The sequence below is a fragment of the Netta rufina genome, assembly GCF_964035555.1.
Source record: "Netta rufina genome assembly, chromosome: 4".
NCBI classification, from domain to species: domain Eukaryota; kingdom Metazoa; phylum Chordata; class Aves; order Anseriformes; family Anatidae; genus Netta; species Netta rufina.
In genome coordinates this window covers 13802237-13819332 of record NC_140127.1, presented here as the reverse complement: position 1 = coordinate 13819332, position 17096 = coordinate 13802237, and the positions used below count along the sequence as shown (strand labels likewise).

Sequence of the window (17096 nt, the reverse complement as noted above, 5' to 3'; positions counted from 1 at the left end):
TAATTTTTCAGAGAGCATTGTATTAACCATAGAAAGGAATTTATTGAGTAAACCAACAGCAAGCAAGACAGCGCTAGGTGGCTGGGGAGTCTCGGCTCCGCCAACAGCGCGCACCTCACCCCCGCCAGGGTCCCTTTTTATACCTTGGTAATTCTGGGATTACGCAGCACATCCTGGTATATTCTGCGACTGCGTGCACTGTTGCTAGGGGGTCGTCTCTGTCCCTCTGGTGGTCGTGAAGATGAAGGCCGTAGTCTTCTTCCGCGTTGTGGTTCAACTTCTTTTTTTGTTTGGTCATGTTGGCCTAGTGTGAGACAGGAAGGCAGGATGTGGAGACACTAGGTTAGCAACTTATCAGGAGATGGTTCCATGAGCTTTGCAGCAGGGTCTTTGAACAAAAAGAGGCAACTGAGATGCAGGAGAGAAGGGGAGGGGGTTCTCTTTTTTGTTACATTAAGCAAAAGAATTTTCATAGTGTCTAGCCAAGCATTATACAGCTCCTTACTTCAGCAGGGAGCTTTCGCAACTCCCGCTCCTCAAACAGAACTCCTTGTTTTTATAATACAGAAGACAATGAACAAACATTTATTGTGTATTACACGGATCAGGCCCAGTCAGCATGGGTTTATGAAAGGCAGGTCCTGCTTGACGAACCTGATCTCCTGCTATGACAAAGTGACGCGCTTAGTGGATGAGGGAAAGGCTGTGGCTGTGGTCTACCTTGACTTGAGTAAGGCTTTTGACACCATTTCCCACAGTATTCTCCTCAAGAAACTGGCTGCTCATGGCTTGGACTGGTGTACGCTTCGTTGGGCTAAAATCTAGCTGAATAGCCCAGACCAAAGAGTCGTGGTGAATTAAGTGAATCCAGTTGGAGGCCGGTCACTAGGGGCGACCCCAGGGCTCAGTGGCTGAGTCACCATCCCTGGAGGTCTTTAAAAGATGTTTAGATGTAGAGCTATGTGATATGGTTTAGTGCAGGACTGGTCAGTGTTAGGTCAGAGGTTGGACTAGGTGCTCTTGGAGCTCTCTTCCAACCCGGATGATTCTGTGAGCATGTGATTAAACTTTACTTGCCTTGACAAGCCAACGGAAGGAACTGCTGAGCCACCTGTGCTAAGTGTCACGGGGCTGGCAGCCCTCAGACCACAGGGAACCTCAGCCTTGGGTGTCAGACTCCTTTCTTCTGGTGAAGAATGGAAAAGCTGAGGCAGAAGCGGCCATCTCACAGCCGTTAACGCCCACATAACAACTGTAACCGCCACCTAACGGCCATGTAACGGTCTCCTCAGGAAGGACGCTGAGGGGCTGCCTCACACCCGCCAGGCGAAGCCATGCAGGTGGCAGCTGCGCAGCGAGGCCCGGCCCCTGTTCCTGATCCCGGCCCCCTCTGTCATGACGCTCGGTCTTCATCTTGGTGCTGTGCTCGCACGTGGTGTGAACGCTGACCGGCTGCGTTGTGCGTGGCATTAGCTGCCTACAGGGAATTACAGCTGGGGCTTGTCCAAACAGCCTGGGCAACTCGATGGCTGTCAGAGATGAAATGTGAATGTCGGCTGCCCCAGCTGTGCCCTGTAAACATACTAACACACACCGTCCGGCCTGGCCGAGGGCTTGGCCCCAAAGCGGCCGCTGGGTTGGGTTTCTGAGCCCGAGTACACTGGCACTGGGCTCGATTCCCAGCCCCCAAAACGTGCTGCTTACTCTCCGTGTGCGAGCGCCCAAAGTGGACAAATGAGCCTGGCTGAGCCCACAAAACACAGCAGGTGGTCTCCCTTTTCAAGCCGCCACAGCTGCCCAACGAGCCTCCTCTAAAGGCTGAAAACCACAGGACTCTGCCTGCATTGCTGAGCCTGAAAAGCAGCCAAACAAGGCTCACTTTGAGCCCCCCAGAGACAGCTGATGGCTTCATCTCCACATTGGGCCCCCAAACCAGTGCACAGAGACTGGTGTTGAGCTACAGCGTGCAACATTTCACCTCTGTTTTCCTGCCCCTGCCCAGTTTCCCCAGGTACCTTCCCAGCCGCCTTCAGCTGCCCCCGTTTTGCTTTACTTTCTGCCCCAGGCCGTGTTTGTGTAGTCCGTAGGTTCGTGCCCGCACCAATAGGCACACAGAGTCAGAATCCACACGAAGGTCGTTTAATTAAATAAGTAATCATATAACTCTGCAGAGTCAGGTGCTTGGCGATCTTCGTCAAAGCAAGCACGCCTCTGACTCAAATCACCATAATTTATACGCAGCAAACTTGTGAAAACTCTCTCTTTGGTTACTTTTGATTGGCTATCTTAGCTCACCTAACCTATCTCCACTGAGTTTGCTCATTACAAAGGAGCAGTGGTGGAGGGAGGGACACCAAATCCCACATTAACATATGTTAATGCTCCTTTACGAGCAAAAGGTAACTATAGTCAGAAAACCAGTCTGGATCTGGCTTTCTCCTTCTTTTTACCCTTTTATCCCTTTCCTTCCTTGCTTCTGCTAGCTCAAGGCTACCTGTCTCTTTCTTTCGGCTGAAAGACTACACAAGCTACAGGCCTCCCAATTTTCTTCAAGGTTTCCTTGTTTTTCCCAGCCTTGTGACTACATTTGGACATGGATGGGGGGATCAGAGTACTGGTGCTTTGGCCATGACCCTCCCCATCCCACCAGTGCTGAGGCTCGCAGGCAGAGCTGCCCAGCCCCAGCTCCCACCAACACCACCCTGGGAAGGACCCAGGCCACACCCGCTGTGCTCTCTGGATTTTTATTCTGTGGGTGTTTAGACCTCTACAAGCTCGGGGACGTCTTCTGTGTCCCCCGAGAGGTCTTCTGCATGCTCTGGGATGTCTTCAGCATGCGTTGTGCTCTCCGTGTGCTCCAGGCTGGCTTCTGTAGGGTGGGGAAGAAGAGGCAGTGTCAAAATATGGCCCCTGGCCGTGCCCTCCTGGGCACCGTAGGGAAGGCGGCTGGGGCAGCGCTTGGCCGCCCCGGTGGGAGCGGAGCAGAGAGCTCCGTCCCGGCTCTCACCAAGGACGTGGAGAGCGGCATCTGCGAAGGGCGTCTCCTGTGGTGGCGTCTCCTGTGGTGACTCCTGCTGGTGCTTCAGTTTCTCCAGCAGCTCGGGAGCACGTGTCTCCTGGGGGAGAGCAGGGAGGTGTGAATTCTGCTTGGGCCAGAGAGGCCTCATTGCCGAGCCCTCTGACTCCCATGGCCCCAGCATCTCCCCGGGACAGGGCTCACTCACCAGGTAAGAGTAGACATCGTGCTGCAGCTCTGCCCCACTGCACCTGATGGACTTCATGACGACCACCTGCAGCCCCTTTGGCTCGACTAAAGGAGCGCAGCTGTAGAGGGCTGTCCTGCAAGCCTGGAAAAGAGCATTGTGCTTGGTCATTCCTTCTCCTGTGTCAGGGAGGCAGCTCCTCAGGGAGCCTTTCTGTGGGATTGCAAATAAGCTCAGGGGGTCCTTACGTTGGATACCACACAGCTGGGGTCCTGGAGGTGCACGAAGAGTCTGCCCAATGTCTGCTCCACTTCTGCTCTGAAGAACGTGGTGAGATTGCCTGTGGCGCAAGCAGCCAGGGCCGTGTAGAGATGGAAGGCCGCAAAACGAAGGTCCTCTTGCTCCTGCAACCCAGAAAGCCATCTGTGAGCTGGGTCACGAAGGCATCTCCTCCCAGCCTCTCTCCAACAACGAAGCATCAGGGACTGACAACGGAGGGCGTGTGAGCAGTGCTGGTGGCAGTGGTGCTTTGGGAACGAGGTCACCTCATCACGGCCCCTTCCCTCCATGTGGAAGGTCCCTTCCTCGTCCCATCCCTAAGAAATGGCACCTGAGCGCCGGGGCCCTCGCTGCGTCCCACCCGCAGCAGAGAGAGAGGGGCCGCAGCAGCTGGTGGCCTGCAGGAGCACCTCCACGCAGCACAGGCAGGCCCCTGCCCACCCCACACCCCTCGGACAAGTGGCAGAAAAGTAGGTTCACTCACGGCATCGAAGAACTTCCTGGTGGAGCGGGCGATGCTTTTGAAGGCCTCACCCAAGCCCTTCGCCGTCTGCTTTCCAAGTATTTCTGCCAGGGCCAGCATGCTCTCCGCAGCCACCCCAGGACAGTCCGCCTTCTCCATTTCACGCCCCAGTGCTTCCACGGCGTTCCTCTTGTACCTCCGAAACTGCAAAGGCAAAGATGTGCACAAGCTGCTCGCGGCTGCTGCCCGCAATGCCCACCCTTTCTCCCCACTGCTGTTTCGCAAGGGGGTGCAGCTGCGGCACAACCCCGTGACGAACGGCACTGGCACGTTTGGCAGGAGGTTTCCCCGCTGCCACCGTGCTGAGCTTGGAGAGCAGCCTGGCTGTTGGGAAGCCCCCATCTGCCTGTGCTGCTCTGCCCCAGGCTCCCCAACTGCCCTGCAGCCCTGCCTGGCTCTCTGCTGGGGGGCTGCAGCCAGAGCAGAGGGAAGTGCACCTCACCTTCTTGGGCAAGCCACTGGCAGCACTGCCCAGGCCTCTCGCTGCTATCTGCTTCACAGCATGGCTCGGACTCTTCAGCTTCTCCAGGAAGACCCACACCAGGGGCTTCAGGAGACGCTTCCCCTCAGCTGGCGGGTCCTTCACCACCTACAAGACAGCCAAAGCTCTGTTAGTGCCGGGAAGGGACCTGGGCCGGTCTCTTCCATGAAGAGACACCCCAAGCAGCAGTTTCTTTGGAAAAGCCCTCCGAGCCCGCCCTTCCCCACGCGCCGCCTCACCTCAGCGAAGAAAGCCAGTGCCGTGAGTTGCAGGTTTCGCGAGGAGGAGTGCAGCCACGGCATGAAGCTCCTTATCAGCAAACGTGAGACGAGCTGGACACGGAGCAGCACTCTGCACACAGAGCACAAGCAGGTGACGTGGTCAGGTGGGAAGGCCCCGGGCCGCGGCCCGAAACGTCCCCTGCTGCGGAACAGGCGCTGCCCTGCCTCCCCGGAGAGCTCCCCAGGCGCATGGGAAGGGTTCTGCGGCTGCTTCCCGGGGGGAGGTGAGATGCAGCCCTGGGCTCTCACCTGGTCAGGAGCTGCACGGCATTGCAGTGCCACTTAGGCACGTCCAGGAACGGCCACATTCGATGGTTCCAGAGCACCTGCCGCCACCTCTCATCCAGGATTCTTCTCAGCACTTGTTCCAGAACAGCGCTGTAGCGTCTGGCGAACGAAAACCCACAGAAAACCCTCAGAAATTTCCACGTCTGGGAAACAGGGCAGCCCTTTGGCTCCCTCAGCATCACAAACAAATGTGCCTGGCTGGGGAACTGAAGCCCCCCGTTCCCTGCCCCTGCTGCTCCTTACCCGCACACCAGATCCTCTTCTTCCGTTTCCCTGAAGGATTCTTCCGGAAGACTCAGGGGGGGAAACAGCACCAGTGTCCCCAGTTCAATGCTGACCCCCTTCAGGAGGACGGGAAGGAGGCAGAAAAACATGTCCTGGGTTTCCTTCGTGGTCAGCAGAGCAGACATCACCTCAGAGATGGCATAGAGGAGCTGCAGGAAAATGTGACCCAAAACAACCTGTTAAACACCGCCTTTCCCACCAGCCCGGTGGTGCCCCTGTCCCCCGGGGGACTCTTCCTGCCTGCAAGTCTCACACCTTGTGGTGACCCCCAACTCCCTCACCCTGCTGAGCTAAGTGAGAAAGCAGGCAGGAAGCTGTAGAGATGCTCCTGCTGACGAGCATACCTTGAGAGGATCCAGCAGTTGACCAGCAACCGTGAGCCGATGCCTCGCTTCAGCTGCCTTGTCCAGCGTCAGAATTAAGTGATACAGCACCTTAGGCCCAAGGTCGCTGCTGCCCAGCCTCCTCCAGAGCCTCACCACGTCTCTGCAAGCAAACAGACGTTCACCTGTGAGCCCTGTCCTCTGGGACCCCTGGTGCCCTTCCTTCCCAGAGGCCAAACGCTCTCCTTGCCAGCAGCAGGGCGCACGCTGCCTGCTTCCCCAGAGACACGAGCACCCGGTCTCGCAGAGCTCAAGCTTCTGGGGGAAGAATGGGACCTGCTGCTTCCCTGGATCCCCCCACTGCAGGCAAGCCGTGGGGTTGCTGTTTGGTGGCCATGGAGGGGCAAGGGGGAGCGCACATACCTATCCGAGGCCAATTCTGTCTGGAGGAGGGTGTCCACCACAGGCTGGATTTGTAAGCTGGCCAGGAGACAGATTGTCTTGAAGAGGAGGCCCTCAAGGCTCTGCTCCATAGTGTGCCTGGCCTCCCACAGGATCTTCACGTATTTAGACACCTGCAAGGAAAGGAGTGAGAGGGAACACTTCAGCATATCCTTCGCCTGTGCGGTCCCCTCAGCCCCGCCCGCGCTCGGGCTGCGTTTCTTCAGTCCACACGAGGTGCAGCACGACAGCCAGCAGGGAAAAGTCAAGGCCGAGGGGAACAAGTGTCTCCCGTACCTCAAGGTATATTTCGTTTCCATGTGTCTCCAGGAACACGATCAGCCAGTCGCCAGCTGCTTGTGCATGCTCCTGGTTAGTGCACACGAAGGTCTTCACGACGGAGTCCATGAAGTTCCTGGCCTGTCCCAGGGGGAGGTACTGGAAAACATCCTGAAGAGGAGAGGAGAGACTGTCACGGCTCTGCTCCAGCTCTTTTGGACAGAAAGGAGACGCGAGGGGCCTCTGAGCTCAGCAGCTCACTGGTCATTGAGAGGGCACTCGGGGCACACTCTTCTGTGCACACGCTGTTTTTCGTACTTCCTGCAGTGGAGAGGCTTAGAACCGTCTCCTCTCATCTTGTTTGCCTGGGTGCAAAACGCACCTCCTGACAAAGGCACTGGGGCCCCCACCCCACTCTCTGGAGCCAGTTACCTTCGCTATTTCGGCACGGTCCTCACGCAGTGGCCTGTCCTCCATGGTGTCCAGCCTCTCACACAGCTCCCTGATGTCGGGCACTCGGAACATCACTCTCCGAGCCCTCCCCAGGCCACAAGCTGTGAGAGAAGAGAGTCCTGGTTAGGGGAACTGAATCTCTGGGCCCAGACATGCACAGAGGGGGATGGGGAGCAATGGCCTCGCTGGGCAGGGAAGGAAGAGAAGATGGGGCCGCTGGGGGCCAGGAAGAACCCGCTTTCCTCACCTTGGATCCGGAGAAGGCAGCTGAGGCAGGCCCCTGCCCTCTGCCGGAATGTGGCCTGGGAGTCGCTCAGCAGAGGCCCCAGCGCACCGAGCAAGGAGCCGAAGCCCGAGCAGCTGAGTTCCTTCTGTGGGGGAGAGAGGCAGGAGGAAGGTCACAGGCAGCCCAGTGCCTGCTCGCCTCCCCGGGCCGTGGCCAGCAGGGAGAGGGAATGGGGCACGCGGGGCTCATACTCACCGAGCACTTGAAGAGCTCTTCGTAAATGCCCAGCAGCTGGGCGCAGAGCTGCAGGGCCCTCTCTTGCTGCCACGCGTTCCCTGAGGTGAGTTGGTACAGCAAGACCTGGGGTGGAGCAGACGTGTCTTGTGACGGGCGGGCATCCTTCTTTCTCCCCCCGCCACCCCTCTCTGCCTCCCTCCCTCCTCTCCTGGCCCCTGCCCTGGGGCTCCGCGTGGCCCCAGCCCCGCCAAGCACCGGCACTGCCATCCCCCTGCCCTCCCCCGGGAGCCGTTTCCCCACCGGCATCTCCCTGTGCCAGCCTGGCTCTTGGCTCTGCCTCCCGCGGGGCCCGTTCCTTTGCCTGCCCTGGCATCGCAGCAGGGAACGGATCCCCCTCGGAGCATCCCCAAAAGCCCCAGCTCTGCCCCACGGGTACTCACCAAGACCATGTTCGCGAAGGTGCAGCGGGTGCCCTCCGCTCGGAGGAAGGCTGACATCAGCTGGCCCAGAGCTTCCTCACACGACGTTTGCAGAGGCTGAAAGTGGGAAAGGAGGACTGAGGTTCAGCACCACGGCAGCTGCCAGAGCACAGGGAGCGCCGAGGTGCGATCCCGACAGAGAGGTGTGCAGGGAAGGGCTGGCAGGTACCTGCAGCTCTGTGTCCGCAGGAGGGCACGACAGGACTCTCCAGCAACACACGGCCACCTGGGCGTGCCTCCTCTCCCACTCCATGCGAGGCTTCAGCTTGCTGGATGCAGAAAAAGGGGGAGAAAACAGTAAAACAGTGAGGGGGCTTTACCAGCCGTCTCCAGAGTGGCCCAAACGCCAGCTGGGTTTGAGCCCCAGAGCCGGCCTCCCCAGCCTGGGGCACAGAGCTTACCTCAACTGCTCCAGCAGCCGAAGCACCTTGAGATGCACTTGGGACACGGGTCTGTTGCAGCCATCCTCCCTCATCAGGTCCTGCAAGGCCCAGAGAGACGCACTCAGGGTGGGCAGGGGCACGGAGGGGCCTGCACCAGCCCCTTCATCCCCACGGCCACCGCAGAGCCACCGAGTGCCAGCGCCCCAGGGCCCAGCAGCTGGGGACAAGGAGCTGGGGGGTGGCCGCTGGAGACCTCCGGGAAAAGCTGCCTCCCCTGCGGGCAGCCCCAGCTCCAGGCACTCACCAGCAGGACCTTCAGCACCTCCACCTTCTTGCCGAGCACGAATCTCTGCTTGGTGTCTGCAGCCTGGATGGCACGGATGATCTCCTGGATACTGTGCACCAGGGCGAGCTTGTGCTGTAGTTCCTGAGACCAGAGAGAGAAAAACACCAGTTGAACTGCTTGGAGAGCTGGGAGAGGAGCACGAGCGAGGGCTTCTTTGGGGCTGGACATTGAGGACAAAGCACGCAGGGGACGCTCAGAAAGAGGCCGTCCATCTCGGCACGTGGGGACACCCAGCCCTCCCTGCTCCTTCCTCTGTGCCCCACGCCCCTACCTTTGTTTTGCAGGCATCGAAGAGCTCCAGGATGCTGGCCAGGATGCGTTTCTCCACGCAGGCCAGCAGTTCTGCCTTGGGCGCATGCAGTGCAATCTTGCCATAGGTAAGCAAGACTGCAGCCCACGTGGCCTGATTTCTCCGCTCCCTGTACAGCGCCTGTGTTGACAAAGATGCCCCGAGATGTCAGTCCGATGCCTGGGCCGCCGTGAATTTGTGGGGCTGGGGAACAGGGCTGTGAGGGGGCTGTCCTGCTCGGCTATGCAGGGCCATGGAAAAGCATCTGAAGGAGTTTGTCCCATTCCTGCCCTGAGGCGAGCAGCCCGTGCCCGTCAGGGGTGTGCTGGCCATGGAAGGCTTGCCCATGGCCCCCAGACTAGGGGCAGAGCCAGCCACAGCTCACAGGGCTCCTGGCCCTCGGCTTTCTGCAGGGGGCAGGCGTCTTAGGTAGCTCTACCGGGAGGGACAAGTGCAACGTGGGTGCCATGACTCGGCCACCACCGTTCGGGAAGTGAAAACAGGGCAAGAGAAGGCCGAACACTCAAAGCCTGCAGCCATTACCCTTCGCCGTCTGCTGAATTTGATGAGCGCCTTGCTGAACATGCGCACTGCATCCAGGGCCAGGCGGAAGTGGCGCTCAGCAGCGTAGGAGACCACGGAAGCTATTCCCTGCAATGACGGAGAAATGGGAGTGAGCTCTGGCACACGTACGACGGCAAGGCAGGACATTGCCCGAGGGAAACAGCAGCTCCCAGGAAATGGAAAAGGTCCGGAGCAGGGACAAGGGGACACTGGGCAGAGCGGGGGCAGGAGAGAGAGAGGAACCTTCACCTGTTTGTCACACGGCCTGGTGGCATCCGTTTCTTTCAAGTATTTCAGCAGCTGCCCTTGGACGTGGGTGAGCTGCCGACAAGAGGCCAGCACCGTGCCGAGAGCCTGGTACAGGAACTTCTGCAAGAGAAGAGACCGAGCCGTGGTAGCGGAGGGAAGCACCTTTGGGGCGAGGGCAGGGGGAGCGGTGCCGACAGCCCGCAGGGGAACGCGCTCCTTCAGCCCCAGCCCCGGAGCCGGGTGCCCCGGGCTGTGCTGCCAGGAGGGTGCAGGCAGGGAACAAACCTTGTCCTCCTCGCTGCTGGAGGAGCTGCTCAGCTGCTGGCTCAGCTCCCGGCTCAGGCACACGATCCATGGCTGGTCCTCATGCATCTCGTCCGCTGACTCCATCAGGAACTGGGGGGGGAAAAACACGACAGGAGGCCAATGTTGTCTCGCCCTTTGCCCGGGCCTTGCACAGGAGCTGCCGGGGCACAACTGCCCGCAGCCTCACCCCCGGGGATGCTGTACCTTAAGTAGATAGCACTGCCACTCTTCGGAGTCCAGGGAGCCCTCTGGATGCTCTGCAAAGCAAGAGGAAGCAAAATCCCTCGCTGTCACTTGAGCCAGCACCAGGGAAGAGTTCCGCGCTCTCCTTCCCTGGGAGCCCAAACCCCCAGAAGTCCCAGGCTTGAAAGGGCCTCAGATTGCCTGCACCACAGCTCTTGCCAGGCTGCAGACCCCAGGGGCAAGCCCATCCCAGCAGATCCCAGCCTCCACGCTGGCTGCCCGGAAGGGGGACGGCAGCGGTTCCCCTCCGCCATGCTGGGAGGCAGGAAAAGAGCCTCCCCCCTCCAGCTCTCCTGAGCCCGGTGCTCCACACTAGCACCTTACCTTCCAGGTACTGCAGCATGCAGGGGATGCGCGTGGGCCACAGGTCCTTCAGGGATCCGTGGATCCTGCTCTGCAGGGCCTGCAGCAGCTGTAGGACAGCGGCCCCACACTCTCTGCGCCCAGCAGAAGCCGCCACCACCTAAGTGAGGACAGAGAGAGACGGGCTCACTCCTTCCGCCGGGGACGCGGCTTCTCCCACCAGGGAGCTCGACCCCAAAAAGCAAAAGCAGCCCTGCCCCAGCACCTCCCCCTGCCCCTGGCCAGAAAAGCTCTTTCCCCGCGGCCCCGCTACTCACCAGCAGCTTTACCAGGAGCGCCTGTGGCGTGGGTGTCTTGTCTGCAAGGAAGAAGAAAGGCAGGGTGAGCCCCTGAGCACCTCGCCCCCAGCCCCTCCTACCTTCGATGCCCCCATGCAGCTGGGAGGGAGGAATGCCCCAGGAGGGCCCCTGGCCGAGCCCAGCACACGTTGCTGGGGCACTTTCTGCTCTTACCTTGCCCCTGGGCAGCATCAGGCATCTCGGTGTCCTCTTGCCCTTCCGTTTGCTTCTGTCTCTCGATCACGGCTTGGAGACAGTGGGACAGCGCGAGCAGCAGGCCGCGGTCCTGGGCCGGCACCATGTACCGCAGGAGCCGTGGCCACAAGAGCTGCAGAGGAAGAGGAGGCAGTTTGGCACGTTAGCATGCCCATCGCGGCTCGGAGAGGGAAAGGACGGCTTTCCCCAAAAGGGGCAGGCGAGGGCTGGCAAAAACACCCTGCAGGTGCAAAGTGGCTGCAGCAGCGGGGAGCAAAACCACTTACTTGGGTCATGCCTCCAACGGAGACATCCAGAGACTCCAGGACATCTATGCACTGGGCCTGAAGGTCTCTTTCTTCTTGGAGGTCTTCTACTGCCTGCAAGACAGCATTGGGAAACCCACCGTTACTCCCAGCTCCTGCCTCAGGAGGCTCTGTGGAGGAGGAGGATGGCCAGGCCCCACGTCCCAGCCCCAGCTCGGGAGCAGCGAGCGCTGCACAGGGCTGTCGAGCACACGAGGTTCTGCGGGGCCCAGGCGATGCTGCAAGTGCCACTGAGGGAGCTTTCAGCACAGCCTGGGCACGGGACCGAGCCGCGGGTGTCCCGCTCTGTCCTTACCAGTCTGTCCGAGGCCCGCCTGAACTCCACGAAGATGTGCGCCACCGCTTCCCACGCCAAGCAGCTCGGGATGCTGACGCTGAGCAGGTCCTTGATGAAACCCAGGAGCGCGCTCCTCACCTGTCAAGGGGACGCTGCGGTTACGGTCTGCCCCGCCAGCAGCCACAGGGAAGCCACCTTCACCTAGGGCAGCCCCCGCAGCCCATGGAGAGGCACCGAGCATGCAGGAGAAGGCTTCGCTGCCTGGGCTCGGCTTTGTACAGCTCCACAACCTGCCGGCTCAGGGGGCTTCCCCTGCCCTACTCACCTGGGTGCTGGCCTCAATGAACAAGGGCTGCACGGCCTCTACAATTAGGGGCAGCTTCTCTCTCACTGCAGGTTCTACAAGAGACACAGAGAGGTCCACGTTCAGGCAGGGCTCAGATGGCAGAAGGGATCCCTCGAAGCTCCCAGGCTTCTCATGCACAAGTGGGACAGCACGGCAGGGCTGGGCTCTGACTGCAGGGGAAGCACTGGCGTCCCAGAAGGACTTTGTTTCTGCAGCTCCTGCAGCCTTGCAGGGCCTGAAAGCTCCGACAGCAGATAGCTTCAGCCCCCCGACTGCCCCAGGCCTGGCCTGTGGTACTGACCGTCACTGCGTGCCACGGCTCCCAGCAGAGTCAGCGCTGTCCCGCGGATGCTCTTGTCCTCACTGCTCAGCTGGGACAGCAGGAACATGATTGTCTCCTCCGGGCAGATTCGAGCTGCGGGCAGGACACCACATTTTGCGTGAATAGTCAGAAAAACCCCACGGCTGAGGTTCACAAGGAAGTTGCGAGCACACGACGGGCATCGTCCCGTTCCCTCCCTTACCTTGAAGCACAATGCACTGCCTCAGTTCTTCTTTGTGGCCTGCACTGTGCTGCCTGGCCTCATCCACCATCTGTGGGGAAAAAGGTCCATTTTAGAGAACGATCGCAGGCAGAGCAGCCATCAGAGGCTGCCTTTTGGGTCCTGGCACTCCAGAGGCCTCCTGCCAGGTGGAGGAGGGGGAAAGGGCTGAAGGAACTGAGCTGCCCCTCGGGCCTGCACAAAATAGCCAGGATCGGGGTGCTCACAGCCTCGAGGCACCTCCAGGAAGGTCCTGGTGGAAGGACACCCTGCCCTGCCCCTCTGTGGCAATCCGGCCTGCAGGACGTGGGCCAGCGGCACACGCACGGGCTCCCTTTACCTGGTGGTGCACAGCAGCAGTGATGGCACGGAGCTGGTCCTGGGGGGCGACACCGTGAAGTTCCTTCAAGGTTGTCAGGAAATAACGGAGGTTCTACAAGAGAAGGGAGAGGACGAGCGGGTTAAAGGCACGTGGGAAGGAAGAAACCCAGCACGCCTGCGGCATGGGGAAGCCCTGCCCACAGCTGCACCAGACCCCGCGCAACGCCTCACCTCTGTCACCCGGCAAGTCTCCTGGAGCTCCTGGTACTGCTGCAGGAGCCAGAAGACCTGCTTCCACACGTTGTCCTGGTGCTGTGCATCACGGAGGATGACGGCCATCATAGCAGCCACTGCTCCCAAGACGGCCTGCTTGTCCTGCAGAGGGAAGAGAGGCGAGATGCTCTGAGGGCTGTCCAGCACTCAGAATCCCCCAGCACCTGCCTGCCTTGCCCACAGGGGGCTTCCCCTTTCCCTTCTCTCCAGAGGAGAGCCATCTCTGGCTCTCTCCAGAGGACAGCAAGTGTTCCCCTGCCAAAGGGCCAGCAGCTCTCACCTCCTCCTCTTCCTCACGGCCCAGCCAGTTTCCCACGGCGTGGCAGAACAGGCCGTACACCTGCTCGCAGAGCTGCGCCTCCCCGATGCGAGGGAAGGGGCACTGCTCCCAGGCGTTGAAGTAAGCGTTGATCGCCCTCGACCACTGCTCCAGCACTGCACCACAAGAAAGGAGCTCGTCAAAGCTTGCAACAGGCAGCGTGCCCGGCTCCCTCACCCATGCCCGCGTGGAGCAGTCCCTGGCTCGCCAGGCTTCGGCTCGGGACCAGCAAGTGCTGTGCTCCAGGCATCTGGACTAAACTACGGTGCCCCTTCTCCCCTCCTGCCCACTGCACCTCAGCCTCCTTCTCTACCTCCTCCTCCTCCTCCTGTTCCTCTTCCCCTCCAGCACTTACCATTGCAGCCCCCACCCTGCCCTTCCCAAATTTGCCCCCCAGCACAGGACCACGCCGCCATCGGATCGGAGCGAGGCAGCGAGAGCCCGCCCGGCCCCTTCCCCTCTACTCACCACTGCAGATGGTGCGCAGGATCCGGCTGCTCTCCACGTGGCTCAGCACGGCGTGCAGAGCAGCGAACGTCATTTGGGTGAAGGGGATGCACCGCAGGGCTGCAAGAGAGGACGGGCAGAGGGACAGAGGGAGCCACGGTCAGCCAGAGCCAGAGCAGCACCGCGGGCAGGAGGGCTGGGGAGAAATCCCAGCTCCGGGCGAGGAGGTGCCACAAGCCCACAGCCCGCCGGCCCAAAATAGCCTTCAGGGAGGGGCAGGGGCCCTGCTCCTGGCCATCATGGACCATATCCCAGAGCACAAGGCCAAAGGGGTCATACCATAGCTGCTGGCCAGTTTGCTCAAGGTGTTGAGCACAAACTCCTGGCATGCTCCTCCCTTCATGCTCTTCAGGTGGCCCTGGAGCTCGGACATCACAAACTCGAAGTGGGAACGAGCCAGAGCCACCAGGACGTCACCAGCAGCTGCTGTCACTTCGGTCATCGCGCCCTGAAAAAGAGCCACAGGTGAAATGCTGCCCAGGAGAGAGCTGGGGAGAGGCGGGCTGCTCCATTCGTCCTCCTAGAGAACAAGCTCACCTGGGCTGCCTTCATGTCTCCGGACACCTCTGCGAGCACTCGGTTGACAACGCCGCTCGGCAGATGGGTGTCATCTCCTTGCAAGACGTGCTCGAGGCGGCGGTAAGTCTCCACTCGCTCACCCTAGGGAGAGACCAGGACACCTCTTGCTTTGCCCTTATTCCTGGGCAGCTGTGAGCTGCTGCCCCTCACTCTGGAGAGCCCACAGGCAGCACCAGCTCTGTCAGCTCACCTCTCTGTCTTGCAGCTTCTCCAACAAGGAAGTCACGACGGTGGCAGAGGTGGCAAGAGTCTCAGACCCCGTCTCTCTGCCACCATTCCTGTGACGTCTTCGTCTAATCCTGATCCCTACGCAAGCAAAGGAAGATGGAAGGAAATGACCAGTTTGCATCAGCTTGGCTGGCTGTGGGGATTCGCACCAGGTGGGGCAGGCATCCTCCCAGCACCGAGAGCACAGGCCGGGGACCCATCTCTGGTGGTGCTGGGAACTCATGGGGATGCGGCCCCCGGCCTCCCACTGATCCTTACCAAAAAATCTCCTCAGCCTCTCCATCGCAGCAGGATCACCCCAGAATCTCTCTCTAGGTCCTACTCCTGCGGCTGCCGAGAGGCAATGGGCCACCTGCCCTCACGGTGGCACTTATAAAGCACCCAGCCATTGTGACCTCATCAAGGGGCCTCGCGCATCACAGAGGGTTGCCATGGATACGGGGACACGTCACAGGGCAGGGCCGGAAGTGGCAGCACTGCTCCCCTCCGTGCCTTTGCCTGATTGTCTCCAAAGAAAGAAGGTTCTGTGCACGATGAGATGGTGTTTGTCTGGAAAAAGGTCCGGAGCAGGGCTGGGACAAGCCCCTGCCCCAAGGGCACAGAGGGTCTCTCACATGGAGACCCATCCTCCATGGTCTCCAGCCTCGCACACAGCTCCGTGAAGTCAGGCACTTGGAGCACCACTCTTCTCCCAGTCCTCGTCAGGCCACAAGCTGTGAGAGAAGGGAGTCCTGGTTAGGGGAACTGAACCTCTGGCCCCAGACACGGATAGAGGGGGATGGGGAGCAAAGGCCAGGGCCCTCCCAACCCTCCCATGGCATGATGCCACCAGCCCGGCTCTGTGGCTGACACATCCCAGGCCGCACAGAGCCCTCCTTCCCCTGGAGCTGTTTTGGGGCAGCGGGGCCACAGGCAGCAGCCACAGGCCTCTGCTCCCAGCTGCTGCATCCCCAGGTCCTCCCCACAAACTCCTCAGCGCAGACAGCACAGATGCTGCTCACTGAGGAGGAGGCAGGAGCTCACTTCCAGTTGATTTCTGAGTGGGAACGGTGATTGTGTAGGGCCGCAGAGCGCCCCGTCCACTCCCTTCGATGCGACAGTGTTTCTCGACTGGCTGGCCAGGGATTTAAACCAAAGGCCTCGCTGGGCAGGGAAGGAAGAGAAGATGGGGCTAATGGGAGCCAGGAAGAACCCATTTTCCTCACCTTGGATCACGGTATCAAAGAACTTCCTGGAGAAGCAGGCTACACTTCTGAAGGCCTCACCCAAGCCCTTCGCCGTCTGCTTTCCAAGTACTTCTGCCAGGGCCAGCATGCTCTCCGCAGCCACCCCAGGACAGTCCGCCTTCCCCATTTCACGCCCCAGTGCTTCCACGGCGTTCCTCTTGTACCTCCGAAACTGCAAAGGTAAAGATGTGCACAAGCTGCTCGCAGCTGCTGCCCGCAATGCCCACCCTTTCTCCCCACTGCTGTTTCGCAAGGGGGTGCAGCTGCGGCACAACCCCGTGACGAACGGCACTGGCACGTTTGGCAGGAGATTTCCCCGCTGCCACCGTGCTGAGCTTGGAGAGCAGCCTGGCTGTTGGGAAGCCCCCACTGAGGAAAAGGCTGAGGTGCTTAATGCCTTCTTTGCCTCAGTCTTTAGCGACAAGACCAGTTGTTCTCTTGGGTACCCAGCCCTCTGACTTGGTGGCAGGGGATGGGGAGCAGGATGTGGCCCTCATAATCCACAAGGAAATGGTTGGCGACCTGCTACGGCACTTGGATGCGTGGAAGTCAATGGGGCCAGATAGGATCCACCTGAGGGTACCGAGAGAACTGGCAGAGGAGCTGGCCAAGTCGCTTCCCATCATTTATCAGCAGTCCTGGCTATTGGGGTAGGTCCCAGTTGACTGGCGGCTAGCAAACGTGACGCCCATCTACAAGAAGGGCCGGAGGGCAGACCCGGGGAACTACAGGTCTGTCAGTTTGACCTCAGTGCTGGGGAAGCTCATGGAGCAGATCCTCCTGAGAGTCATCACGCAGCACTTGCAGGGCAAGCAGGCCCAGATTGTTATAAGTTGCCCCCTTAATTTTTCAGAGAGCGTTGTATTAACCATAGAAAGGAATTTATTGAGTAAGCCAACAGCAAGCAAGACAGCGCTGGGTGGCCGGTGATTAAGGAGGTATTGGGGAGGCATTGGGGAGGCAAGGACAATCCCCAGACATGGACTGTATATCTCGAAACAAGACACTGGAACTCATGATAAGGAAGCGGCAGACGGACAGAGAAACAAATGTAAGGACTATAAATCTCAAAACTGGACATTGGAATTCATTATAAAGATACAACAAAGAGAAGAATTAGCAACAACCAGCTCTTGCAATTAAGAAACCTGCCAATTC

The 17096-nt window shown here is 59.8% G+C and overlaps 1 protein-coding gene across 1 annotated transcript; it reads right to left on the bottom strand.

Moving 5' to 3' along the window:
* Positions 1-2759: 2759 nt before the first annotated feature.
* On the bottom strand, positions 2760-16065 carry LOC311208981 (maestro heat-like repeat-containing protein family member 2B; the record flags this gene model as incomplete). The annotated part of the gene is made up of 40 exons (XM_084286031.1): positions 2760-3116; positions 3225-3416; positions 3461-3607; positions 3967-4149; positions 4448-4594; positions 4726-4837; positions 5017-5154; positions 5299-5489; positions 5685-5826; positions 6087-6238; positions 6402-6554; positions 6816-6937; positions 7084-7207; positions 7318-7422; positions 7740-7835; positions 7948-8047; positions 8180-8259; positions 8466-8588; positions 8779-8937; positions 9340-9447; positions 9610-9729; positions 9895-10005; positions 10120-10172; positions 10483-10621; positions 10779-10819; positions 10974-11127; positions 11282-11374; positions 11616-11735; positions 11923-11996; positions 12245-12358; positions 12468-12537; positions 12826-12918; positions 13038-13181; positions 13360-13514; positions 13867-13965; positions 14185-14353; positions 14443-14565; positions 14675-14790; positions 15327-15425; positions 15918-16065. The coding sequence occupies 40 exons, from the start codon at positions 16063-16065 to the stop codon at positions 2760-2762; spliced, it is 5166 nt and encodes a 1721-aa protein (XP_084142157.1).
* Positions 16066-17096: the final 1031 nt, after the last annotated feature.